Source organism: Aegilops tauschii, chromosome 5, assembly GCF_002575655.3.
Source record: "Aegilops tauschii subsp. strangulata cultivar AL8/78 chromosome 5, Aet v6.0, whole genome shotgun sequence".
In the NCBI taxonomy this organism is placed as follows: Eukaryota; Viridiplantae; Streptophyta; class Magnoliopsida; order Poales; family Poaceae; genus Aegilops; species Aegilops tauschii.
This window is the reverse complement of record NC_053039.3, coordinates 485,118,992-485,131,875: the sequence shown is the minus strand read 5'-3', so window position 1 is coordinate 485,131,875 and position 12,884 is coordinate 485,118,992. Positions and strand designations below refer to the sequence as shown.

At 48.4% G+C, this 12,884-nt stretch overlaps 1 protein-coding gene across 1 annotated transcript; it reads left to right on the top strand.

Annotated features, from left to right (window-relative positions):
* The first annotated feature begins 258 nt into the window (after positions 1-258).
* Positions 259-6,925, top strand: LOC109758712 (kinesin-like protein KIN-7A). The gene is made up of 16 exons (XM_020317578.4): positions 259-512; positions 603-719; positions 1,344-1,640; positions 1,733-1,822; positions 1,904-2,004; positions 2,098-2,211; positions 2,300-2,381; positions 2,457-2,524; positions 2,624-2,683; positions 2,776-2,900; positions 3,698-3,896; positions 3,973-4,104; positions 4,209-4,298; positions 4,426-5,313; positions 5,406-5,734; positions 6,241-6,925. Exons 3-16 carry the CDS (start codon positions 1,400-1,402, stop codon positions 6,584-6,586), a joined length of 2,865 nt encoding a protein of 954 aa, XP_020173167.1. The 5' UTR covers positions 259-512; positions 603-719; positions 1,344-1,399; the 3' UTR covers positions 6,587-6,925.
* The last annotated feature ends 5,959 nt before the right edge of the window (positions 6,926-12,884 follow it).

Below are 12,884 nucleotides of genomic sequence, written 5' to 3'. Positions count from 1 at the left end.
AAGTCACAGCCGTCCCGATTCCCGAGCGCACGCCCGTGTAGCCTACCGGTGGCGGCTAGCGGCCCTAGACAGCTCCCCGTAGCACGAAGCACCTGAAACCAAAACCTACCATAAAACTCCGCTCACCGACACGTAGGTCCAGGCGCCATTGCGGGCCTACCGTGGCCCACTTCGCAGCGAGTTGCGGGGGGCTTCCGGTAACGCCTTTCCAAATCTGAACTAGCCGTTGCGGCCCCGCCGGCCTCACTTACCCCCGCCCGCTCCGCTCGCACGAGTTCTCTCCTCCTTCGTCCTCTCCCCTCCCCCATTCGCCACGGCGTCATCCAGCGAGCGAGGGCGCCCTCTCCGGTCTCCCCGCGAGCGCGCCTCCCGATCCACCTCCGCCTCCGCCTCCTCCGAGGAATTCCGCCCGCGGCCGGCGCTCTCCTCCCCCGCCTCGCTCGCCGGGCAGCGACCGGCGCGCGCCGCGGGCGCGGAGATCCCTCCGAGATTGGGCCGACTTCAGTCTTCTGGTGACGAACCCTAACCCCCGCCTGGATTGCTCCTGCAGTTTCGTTTCCGTCGTTTCGCTTACGCTGACCCAGCCCCTTCCCTGTCTGCAGTCTGTTCCGGATTTTGCTTGCTGCCTGCGCGGCGCGGACTGCCGACTGATAGCAGCTTCTGTTTCCGGGGGAATTGGGGGCTTCAGCAGCATACCCAAGCTCGCCAGCCCGGTTTCGGTAAGCGATTGCGTTGGGCTCTCCGGTAACCCACTTACCAGCGTTTGAGATGCTTTTGGATTTACGAGAGTTCGGCCGGTGTCGATGATTCCTGTTATTTTTGGGGCGTGCTTAGTGACCGTAGTTTGGAATAGGAAACTGTGGCATCTGATCCTGACCCGCGCGAATGCAGCTACCACATGTCTATCAGGAAATTAGTTTGCATCCGGATTTGTGCTCGTATTGTTCAGTGGAAGTTGGATTAGAGGGCCATTTAACCAGCTAGAGGAAATGCAGGGATTGATGATTCGAAATTTGGGGTCGTTGCTGGCCAGATAGCCGTGTAATATTCGTCATAAATGGTGAAGTAAAATCTGATACGCTTATTTATTTCTGTCGTTGGAACTTAATGACTGTTTATTGGATTGACCAGCAACCAGAGGCACCTAACTGTGCAGATCGTAGTAAGCACCATATCCTGCATTCTTTGAAATTGTTTCCCACATTGTCAGTATTAGTGTTTTTGATGGCTGATCGTTGTAGCTCTTACTTCATTTTATATCCGTATTACTCTTCAGAAAATTGAACCTGATAATTACCACTGTGCCTTTCCGCAAGAGTTAAGGCTGACTTCTTGTTTCCCAGCCTTCTGGCTGCAGTTCAGATCGTAGGACTTTGTACACCAACAAGAACTAAAAGACATGGCTGCATCAAGGCCACCAAGCACCCCTATGTCAAAGATTGAGCGTGCACCAACCCTTACCCCTGGTGGTAGCTCCAAGTCCAAGGAGGAGAAAATATTTGTCACGGTTAGGGTGCGACCATTGAGCAAGAAGGAGCTAGCCATGAAGGATCAGGTTGTGTGGGAATGTGCTGATAGCCAGACAATTCTATACAAGGGTCCCCCACAGGACCGGGCTGCACCCACCTCTTACACTTTTGGTACAATGTCCAGAGATCAGATCAATGGATTATGTTGTCATGAAAGAAGTGATCTTCTCTTTGACTAATTAATGCCTATGTATGCCTTGCAGATAAGGTGTTTGGGCAGAGTTGTCAGACGGATCTGGTTTATGAAGATGGAGCTAAGGATGTTGCCATGTCTGCATTGACAGGCATTAATGGTAGATTAGTGCTTACTTTCAAGACTGGTGCTAGTGGAATGATCATCTGTAAATGACCTTTTTCTTATCTTTGTTTTGCAGCCACTATTTTTGCCTATGGTCAGACTAGCAGTGGCAAGACATTTACCATGAGAGGTGTGACAGAGAGTGCTGTTAGTGATTTATACAAGCACATAGAAAATGTGAGTTTTGTGCATCTTCTGAAACAACAAGTCTGTAAAGACTGCTACAGGTTTGTAAGACATAACCATTTCTGGCTTTTGTCTATTGCTTAGACCCCCGAGAGGGAATTTACTATCAAGATATCTGCTATGGAAATCTACAATGAGGACGTGAAGGATCTTTTAAAACCTGGCTCTGGTTCCCTTCGGCTGTTAGATGATCCTGAGGTTTGTTGGCTCAATCAATACACTGTCTCCTTAAGAAATTCCCCTTCATGATGTAATGATCTTGTAAAAACATATTTTGGTTTCACAGAAGGGACCCATTGTGGATAAGTTGGATGAACAGGTTGCCAAGGACAAAGAACATCTGAGGCATCTAATCAGCATTTGTGAAGGTTATTACTATTTGTGAAGAAATATGTACTGTTAATTATGTGATATTTTGTTACTGATCTACCAAATAACTGCAGAACAAAGGCAAGTTGGGGAGACTGCACTAAATGACGCTAGCTCACGCTCCCACCAAATCATTAAGCTGGTATATGAGAAAAACATTTCCGGTTTACATTCGACCTTTCAAAGAAAAATGTATTGAGCAAAGAAGTAATGTTTCTTTTGTGTATATATCTCTATGCAGACAGTGGAGAGTAAGCTCCGTGAGGTATCAGGCTGTGTCAAATCTTTTGTTGCCAGTCTAGTAAGCATACTGTCCTACTTTTAATTTTGGCATATGGTATGACGATTTTCGTTGTCCATGGTCGTAACAATTGGTTTTTGCTTTGTTTGTAGAATTTTGTTGACCTTGCTGGAAGCGAACGGGCTGCACAGACACAAGCAATTGGTGCAAGATTGAAAGAAGGATCCCACATAAATCGCAGTTTGTTGACTTTGACTAAAGTCATCCGGAAGCTAAGGTCTGATTATTTGTAAAGGCACTTCTACATAGGAAATTTGGTCCAGATGGCTTTAATAGCTTTTTCTCTGCATTCATTTGGAAACTAGTTCCCAAATTACTTGGGTGCACTATTTCTATAGTCTTAACTCTAGCTACTAATGAACATATTTTTACAAAGGCATTTTATGAAGTGAAAGATGTTATTATGCACCTCTAGTTTGGCCAATCCCAACAATTTTGAGCGAGTCATTTTGTGTACATGAAAAATTCCTCTTTTGTTAAACATCTCATAGTAATAGATACTTGGGTCTGTTGGCTAAATGACTGAAAGTTCAAACTATTGATGACTAATAAACAGTAGTTTTGTTATATTGCAGGGTGGTAAAACTCATCATATTAAACTAAAACTCATCATATTAAACTATTACTAGATGGTTATTTCACTCAATTCAATTCATTTATGTTACCTACAATTTTTTGTTCTCATTGTACATTTAATAATTTATATCAGTGTAGACACATTCTAAATTAGAATATCTCACAGATTAGCAGCATGAACCATGGTAAATACTTAGATAACCAACAAAATGATATGGTCACTGCATTAAGTTCAGTTTGCCCCTCCATGTATTTTTCTAGTGAACCTGTCAAATATCTAAAAGATGCTCCAAATTTGCATAAACTATCATTGATGCAAATAATTAGTACTCTGTACATTCTTTGGTTATACCTGAGGAAAATTTCATCCTTGTTGGAACTTCAAACAGACCAATTATTATTTATTTGAGGATTCTCAATTATAAATTTGGATTGCAGCTCCGAGAAAAGAAGTGGACACATACCATATCGGGATTCGAAGCTAACACGCATTTTGCAACTTTCTTTGGGTGGGAATGCAAGAACAGCCATCATCTGTACCATGAGCCCAGCCCTGACATACGTAGAACAATCTAGAAATACTTTATTCTTTGCAACCTGTGCCAAGGAGGTCACAAATACTGCAAAAGTTAATATGGTAAGAGCTGTGACTATGAGGGTTTTTTCACACCCTTGGTTATGGAAACCAACTTACTGTTTCATTGTCCATACAGGTTATATCTGACAAGCAACTTGTGAAGCAGCTTCAAATGGAAGTTGCTAGGCTGCAAGCAGGACAAAGAACTGCCGACCATGCCTCCCCGTCTGAGATCCTCATAATGGAGAAGGACAGCAAAATTAGACAGGTAAGGTGGTCTCTGACCAAGGATGAAATGCTTGCTTTTACCTTTTGAGGATTCACTGTATTTAATTTTGCAACTGTTCTAATATAATAGAATGAACCTTGCAGATGGAAATAGAAATGGAAGAACTCAGGAAAGAACGAGATAATGCACGTTTGCAACTCGAAGAATTACGAAAGAAGATGGGTGACAAGCAAGTAAGATTTTTGCCTTTTTCCCATCAGGAACATATTTCTTCTGCTGTTAACTAAATATTTTCCAAATCCATCAACGTATTTCTTCTGCTGTTAACTAAATATTTTCCAAATCCATCATTTTCTTTAGGGGTGGAATTCCTTCGAGTCGCCACAAACGGCCCGAAAGTGCCTCACATTTTCTGGGTCACTACAGCCTAGTAGAATGGTCAAGATAAGGAATTCAATCAGGCAATCATCCACTGCTCCATTTATGCTAAAGCATGAAATTCGCAAGCTCGAGCAGCTACAGCAACAGCTTGAGGTTGAAGCGAACCGAGCTATTGAAGTATTGCACAAGGAGGTTGAGTGCCACAAACATGGCAACCAAGATGCAGCGGAAACTATTGCAAAACTTCAGGCAGAAATCAGGGAGATGCAGACTGTTAGATCTCAGAACAGAGATGTTGAGATGATTACAGATGAAGGAAATGGGTCTGATCTGAAAGATGAAATTACCAGGCTGCATATGCAAGGTAGTGACATTGCTAAACTTGAGGCGAAACTAGAAAATGTACAGAGGTCTATTGACAAATTGGTCATGTCACTTCCAAATGCTGGCACGCAGTGTAATGAGTCGTCCACAAAGTCCAATGCGTCAAAAAAGAAGAGGAGGATGCTTCTTCCACTGGGCGTAAGCAACCTGAACAGACCAAATCTAGCACGAGCGCCTTGCTCTCCTGACTCTTCTACCAGAACTTTGGAGCCAGAAGTTGAGAATAGAGCTCCAGACAGTCACACTGCGTCTCATGAGGATTCAGGAAAAGCTACTCACGCCAAGAGTGAAGACACTGGAGATATATCGTCGCGTGATGAAGCGCCGCGCAACAGGGGATCCGGCTCAGTGAACATGAAAAAGATGCAGAGGATGTTCCAAAATGCTGCTGAAGAAAATGTAAGGAACATCAGGGATTATGTGACAGAGCTGAAGGAGCGGGTGGCGAAACTTCAGTACCAAAAGCAGCTGCTTGTCTGCCAGGTCTTGGTCTTGCGCACAAATTCACTTGTTGGTCATCCTGGAATTATTTTTGTTTTTCCTGCTAAAATAGTTCCCTTGAAATGTCCTTGCAGGTCTTGGAGTTGGAATCTAATGAAGGCAAACCAAATGACATGGAAGAAGATCCACAAGAGAATGCCGGATGTCTACAAGACGGTCCTGAGTCATGGGAGAGATTGTTTAAGGAGCAGATGCAGCACATTATCCAGCTTTGGGATATCTGCTATGTATCGATCATACACAGGACCCAGTTCTACCGGCTATTCAGGGGGGACACGGCAGACCAGATATACATCGAAGTTGAAGTCCGAAGACTGTTGTGGTTGCAGCAGCATTTGGCTGAAGTCGGTGATGCAAGCCCTGCTGCACCTGGTGACGAGCTTGCAGTTTCTCGAGCCTCAAGGTATATATGCTGCCTGTCATCTTATCTCTGTTTTACAGATTATGTTGGTTAACTCTAGAAGCAAGGTGTTGAAGAGTGCTAGAAAAGAGAGGTGGTGTTGAAACCCTACTGCGATGAGCTTTAGTCATTTCAGTTAGCTATCATTCAACGACCACAACCTTTTCTATGATTATGCACAGATTTCGTCATGTTCATACTTCTCTGCTAGTTAGCCATTATTCCACAACCACAACCTTTTCTATGATTGTGCACATATTTCGTCATGTGCATACTTTCTGTACTAGTTCACCATCATTCAACAACCACAACCCTTTCTCTGACTAGGCACATATGTCGTCATGTTCATACTTCTGTTCTAGTTAGCCATCAGTCTTTTTTTTATAGTTGTAGTTGGCCATCAGTCAATATGCACATCCTTGTCTATAATGTAAATGCAACTAGGCCAAGTCAAAATGTTTCGTCAGTCATTACTGAATGTCATACTATAATTTTTTGCACAATTGCAGCATCAAGGCGCTGAGGAACGAGCGGGAGTTTCTGGCGAGGCGGATGGGGTCCAAGATGACGGAGGAGGAGCGGGAGCGGCTGTTCATCAAGTGGCGGGTGCCCCTGGAGGCGAAGCAGCGGAAGCTGCAGCTGGCGAGCAAGCTGTGGACGGACCCGGACGACGAGGCGCACGTCGAGGAGAGCGCCGGCATCGTGGCCCGGCTGGTGGGCTTCTGCGAGGGCGGCAACGTCAGCAAGGAGATGTTCGAGCTCAACTTCGCGTCGCCGGCGGCCAAGAAGCCGTGGCTCACGGCGGGCTGGCACCCCATTTCCAACATGATCAGGGAGAGGGCCCAGCTCTGGTGACTTGCCCGGCTCCGTCAGGCCGGCCATTGCCGGTGAGGGGAAACAAGGGTAGGTTTCGTCGTGTCCATGCTCCGGACATGATGGCTGCTCTTGTTCGAGGATGGTGTAGATATTGAATTTTTGGGAGAGGTTATAAAAAGTGATGCAAAAGTATTCATTTGGCCACGTCTCTCTGTCTTCGTTCTGCCACTATCCCCGAGGCCGAGGGTGTGGGGAAGATGTTGCCAGGTTGGAAGGCCAAACATATCACCCATCCGGGCCGCATCGAGCTGCTGCGCTCGCTGCATTTGGCATGGACCTTTTGCCTCGAAAATAAATAAATTTGCATGGACCATTTTATCAGCGAATGGCGATGGCGTGCAGTCCCATACTGCCTGCCCCGCTGTGCGACCAGTACTGCCTGCCCGTCTCTTCTCGAAGGGGGGTCTGGACTGTCAAGCATTGTTCCTGTAATTAGCAGTGACCATTGCTGCCCGCCCGGATCCCAGGCTGTTTCCGTGCCACTTTGTGGCACCGGACCGGATCCCTTGTGCTGTTTGCTTTTCCACTTCTTCCCAATACATCGGCCGGCATGCTAAAAAAACCCTAAAATATCGTCTGATTAAGAACATGTACAGGTGGATGCCTCAAACCCGCCTCATACATCCGGACGGGCCACCCGGTCATTGTCTGGTCACGATTTTTTTACCCATACGAACACCTCAAACGCCCGGGCTGATCGGCACCCCCATAGATGGGGCGGATATGGGGGCGCCCGGGCACACCCGCCATGTCGGACCCGGCTCACGCTGGCCCACCCGACCCCACATAAAATCCTCCCCGTCCGTTCGTCGAACCAAACCCTAGCCACTTCAGTCCCTTCCACCACCCAAACTCATCTCCGTCTCCTTCTGGTCGTCTCCGGCATGGCGGGCAGCAGATCCGAGTCCTTCACCTCCAGATCCGTCGACCTCGAGCTCATCCCATGCGGCCCCGAGGAGGAGATGGTCGTCCGGTTTACGCTTCACCGCACCCAGGGAGGAGGCCCGTGCACGGGTTGTGCGGTCCGTTTGGCGTCCGAATGCGCTGGCGGGCGCGTAACCTCTCCGGTGGCGTGCCGATATACGGGACACACCATCGTCCCACCAGGCCATGGCACGGCGTGCCCGCCGTGCAAGGCACCGGGCGCGGGAGGTGGAGTCGCATTCTTCGGCGCCCCGTATGGCACATCAGTCCGGGCGACACAACCGCATCATGGTGGACACCGGCGGCTCGTCCCCTGACGGATCCGTCATCGATCTGACGTCCACCGGCACCCAATGGGTTCCGGGATCCGACGAGGAAGAGTAGGGCATGGGAGACGACGACGCCTTGAGTCCTGTGAGCCGGCTCGTGCCCCATGCCCTATCCTAGCTTGCCGGCGACTGGACCAACACTCTGAGGGGCTGAGGGGCGAAGCCAGCCGCCGGGCGGGCGGGAGCGAAACCGGACGAAGCTCCCGTCAAAGATCGTTGTGTTGCATGTAATAATATGGATTTGAGGTTTCTAATTTAAGGTATCCGGATGTGAAATGCATTTTTTTGAGGGGTGACCGGTCGTTTGAGGGGCCAGATTTGCCAAGTCCGGCTATAGATGCTCTAAGAGCATCTCCAACAGCCGCCCAACGCGCCGCGCGCTAAAAACTACTTTGCCGCGCGCCCTTTGCCTGGTTTTGCGCGGCCGGCAGCGCTGGCTCCAATAGCCACGCTAAAATGCAGCGCGCGCGTGCCGCTCCAGCAGCGCGCAAAAAATGCAGCGCGTGCAACTCGCCGGGGCATTGCATATATTGCATTTTGGACACAAAATGGATTTCAAACATTCAAAATGCAATGAACATGACATATAAATTTCACACAAACAAGTTGATGAATAAAAGTTCATGCCCACAAGTTTGAAATCATACCCACAAGTTCATCCAACCAAGTTCATGACACAAACGAAAGACACATCAAGCCTCGTCCTCGTCTTCGTCCTCATCTTCGGAAGACGATTCTTCCTCCTCCGAAGATGATTCTTCCTCCTCGTCATCATCTGTCGCGCACCGCATCACGTGAAGCTCGGACGGTGTTGGCAAGATCTTCAACGGCATCTTCATGGGAAGGCGTGTGAGGCACACCGAAAGACATTCCGCCCATGGCGGCCGGAGGTGGACCCATGCCTCCCATGAGATAAGCAAAACTCATGCCTCCCATGGCGGCCATAGCGTCGGGGGGTGCTCCAAAGCCACCCATGCCTCCCATGGTCTCCATGGTAGCTCCAAAGCCACCCATGGCACCTAAGCCGCCCACGGTACCTCCGAAGCCACCCATGCCTCCCATGGCGCCAAGGCCACCGCCACCCATTGCGCGAATCATGGCTCTTTTTTGGATCAAGACTTCTTCACGGGCAAGATTGACATACTCCTTTTGCGCCTCATTGAGGATAGATGTGTCCAAGAAGAACAAGTGATTCTCCCATTCCAACAATCTAGTTCGCTCCTCATTGCTCACCTTCCTCTCCTCCAAAGCCACCTTCCTCTCCTCGGCCGCCAACCTCCTCTCCTCGGCCGCGACATCTTGGTTCCTTGCCATTTACCTCACCTTGTTGGCTTCTTTTCTTGCCTTCACAATAGCTTCCATAGCATTTTTGAGCTCATCATCTCCTTTCCTCTTCTTCTTTTCTTTTGCGTCTTTCTTGCACCCATCCGGTCGTTTTGGCTTCGAGTATGAAACCGAGTTGGGTGTGGGGCTTCTCTTGCCGTCATCACTTGATGCATCATCCTCCTCCTCCTCATCATCATCCAACTCAATTGTTCGCTTGTGTTTGTTGCTCAAATCCAAATCATCCAAATCATCACGCTTCTTCCATTTCTCATCATCCTTCAACACTTCATGGCAATGAGGCAAGGTAAATATCCTTCCTTTCTTGATCTTCCCCTTCTTGGTTCTCTTCTCCTCTCCTTTGAACAAGTTTTGTGCAATGTTGTACTACATGAAAACAAAGCAAGTTAGCACTTCAAACACCAACAACAAGTATGATGAACATGGATGAAATGCCACTTACTCTATCGTCCTCATTGGTGCCACTTGGGTTCAACTTGTCAACCGTCTTTTGTGCGGCCACCCACTTTTGACAATCCTTGTTGATTGTCGACCACCGGGACCGAAGTGATCTCCCGGAGCATCAATGAGGACACTTGCATCCGCCCTCAATAAGCATCTCTACTTTGATCACCTCCAACGGATGGATCCCTCGACACTTGCAACCAAGTATTGCATAGTAAGATGTCTTCGGCGTTGGTGTAATTGCCCGCTCTTCCTTTCGGCGCGTCGACAATGTCCTCACCATCCTCGTCCACCTCGAACTCATGGTCTTCGAAATGCATGTCATTGGTTTGAGACCAATGCGAATTGTTGGAGCCAACACCCATAGTTGACATGTATGCATCATCGTTGAGACTACAAAATATATAGAACAATGCAAATAAGCTATCTATATGAATGCATTCAAAAAATAACAAGAAAAGAAAAATTGGAAAAAATTTCTACCTTTGGGACATATCGTCGAACACGTTGTGCGCGTCGGCCGCCGGCTCAACGAGTGAGCTCGCCGGCGCTTCGGTAGCCGCCGCGCCCGTCACATGCCCTGCAAGCTTCTTTCTCCTCGCCTTCGAGGTGTCGGAGCCGTCCGCCACATTGTTCTTCTTCGCGGATGTCTTGCCCTTCTTCGGTCGCGCCGCATTGGGGAGCTTCGAGGGGGGGGGGCACGGGGCGGCGCCGGCGCGACGCCACCCGCCGCCGAGGTCATCCGCGGCGGCATGAAGAGGCCGCGCACGAGGCCGATGCTCGAAGGAGCTCCGGCGGTGGCGAGGCCAACGCTCCCCGCGCTAGGGTTGCGGCGGTGGAGGGGTCGCGGCTGTAGGATGGGGTGAGCGGGGTGCCGGCGCGTGCGTTCACCGGGTCAAGTTCGCCGGCGCCGGCGCGCGCGGGGCGAAGGTGCGGGGAGGAGAGAGTGCGGCGCGAGCGCTCGTGTGTGACGCGCGCGGAAGCGGGCGTCCCAAATACACAGCGCGAGTTGGCGATTCGGACCGCGCGCCCAACTCCATATGCCGCGCGTGCGGTTATTGCGTGCCCGCTGAAGCTTGTCTACCAGTTGCGCGCGCGCTAAAATGGCAAAATTTACGGCGCGGCGCTTGTTTAGCGCGGCTGTCGGAGATGCTCTAACACGGTGACACTGAATATTTCCTACGATGAACAAATGAAAGAGACATGCTTGACCTAAGCACGTCATCAGTTAAGAAAAGAAAATACAGCTAAGACAAGATAAGGCAGCAGCTTTAATAAAATATCATTTGATTAAAAGAGCACCATTTTGCGGATATTTCCTCGGATGAGTGAACAAATTAAAGAAAGAGACATGCTTGACTAAGCGCGTCAGCTGAGAAAAGAAAAATACAACCAAGATAAGATGGCACCTCAGTCAGTCGCTGCTACAAAACCACACCTCGCACAGGCTGTCGAATCCTGTAGAGGATTGAAGGCGAGAGAGAGAGAGAGAGAGAGGGAGAAAAAGAAATCAGAAGAAAGAAAGCAGGAATCATTTCGCCGCTGGATGAGACCGAAGCAGCCAGGCAGCAGGGAAACAGTAATCCAATTATCCAAAGAAGAGGAGAGGAGAGGGGGCTCGAACTGTCAACGGATGGTGATGCCCATTTGCTGCTGCGTAGGCCATGGGCATTTGATTAGCACCAGTATCATGCTGGACGATGATGTCTTTGTAGCGTTGCGATCATGGCGATGAGGACGACACGCACGCCCATGCCTATCCGTAGCGCGGGAGACCAGACCAGACCAGCAGCCCCTCCCCTCCCTCTGGGTCCGCTGTTTGGCCACCCACCACATTTTTTTGGGGGGGTTCGTGCTCTGGCTAATCATGGTACACTACCTGCTATAATCGTATTCGGTCGTTGCCCACCATAGCACTAACCCTTATTTTGTTGATGGGAGGAGAAGATGACCAGAGCACTAGCTTTGAATATGTTGGAATCATCTTTTCTTCCTCTTTTTGTTGGAAAGTGTCGTCTTTCCCCTGGTAGAAAATTTGGGGTCTTTTGGTCGCCGAAAGTTCCTAGGTATACATAAGACGGTTTAGTTTCCAACAAGGCCGGAAAAAATGTCTCGCCTTATGAACAACATTCTAATTTTTTTATGGATTTGCTACTCATTTGTCCCTTAATATAAGACGTTTGGTATTTCTTAGGTATCCTAAAATCAGTTTTACTAAAGCACATCTAAGTATTATTGCACATTTAAGTCATATGTCATTGATTTTACGATAAGATTCATGTAGGCATTTTCTTTTATCTTCTTTCTAGTTTGATTGAGTCACTTAGATGTGCAATAACGATGTGCCCTAAACAGACCCTTCGAAAATAGTTTTAGGATATGGTTGGAAATAGTTTTTAAGATTGGCCGATTCGCTCGGAGAGCTCTGCTGAAGACATTCTTCACTAATATCACTATGACTTTTGAAATTATGTGCGGTAGCAATAACAAACCAAATTTGCCGAGTAGTGGGGTCGTGAGCTATGCTTTGGCTAAACCCGATACATCTTAATTCCGTAATGTCTTTGAAATCCTCTAGATAGGACGGATAACGATGACTTGATTAGCTATGGACCCGGGGTGTGTGCAAGCCAGGATGCAAGGCGGTTAAATTCCCCTTGTTTGGGACGGACCCGATAGAGAGAGAACGCAGGAACCTCCTCAAGCTAAATAAAGCAGCAGAGTCTGTGCCCATTTCCTCTATGATCGAAATACACTCTGAAACGGGACTTGAAGCAGGAAAGCACGGACTTGGGTTAAGTTTGAGGACAATCAAGGAGGCAGAGGAAGAGCTGAAAAAATGGCTGGTTGCAAAAAATAAAACCAGGCAACTGTTCTGTATGTGGCCTATTCTTTTTATGATTTGACTGGGGCGAAAAAATTAGGCCAGTTCAATTTTCAAATGAGTCGGTATCGCTTGGCCTGTTGCTGAGACGGAGTAGCCGGGAAGCGAGGCCAAGTACGGTGTACTCCAGCTCAACAAAACAAAATACGAAATACGGTGTACTCGGATATTTGTTGCTGTTGCTGTCGTCATGATCCAGTTGCTTCTCTAGTCAACATCTGCCTACGTGTCCCATATGAGCGCATGTGCCTCCACAGTACACTCGAGCACTGCTCGACATGGACAGCCATCCATCATTCAGAAAGCGCTACTGATGGTGTTACTGCGTGGTAAAATGTAAGTATCATCTGCA

Excerpts from the sequence above, each read along its gene's own strand:
- LOC109758712 (XM_020317578.4), top strand. The coding sequence starts at position 1,400 with ATGGCTGCATCAAGGCCACCAAGCACCCCTATGTCAAAGATTGAGCGT. Across the intron at positions 2,684-2,775 it reads AATCTTTTGTTGCCAGTCTA|AATTTTGTTGACCTTGCTGG; the intron begins GTAAGCATACTG and ends CTTTGTTTGTAG. Across the intron at positions 3,897-3,972 it reads ATACTGCAAAAGTTAATATG|GTTATATCTGACAAGCAACT; the intron begins GTAAGAGCTGTG and ends TTGTCCATACAG.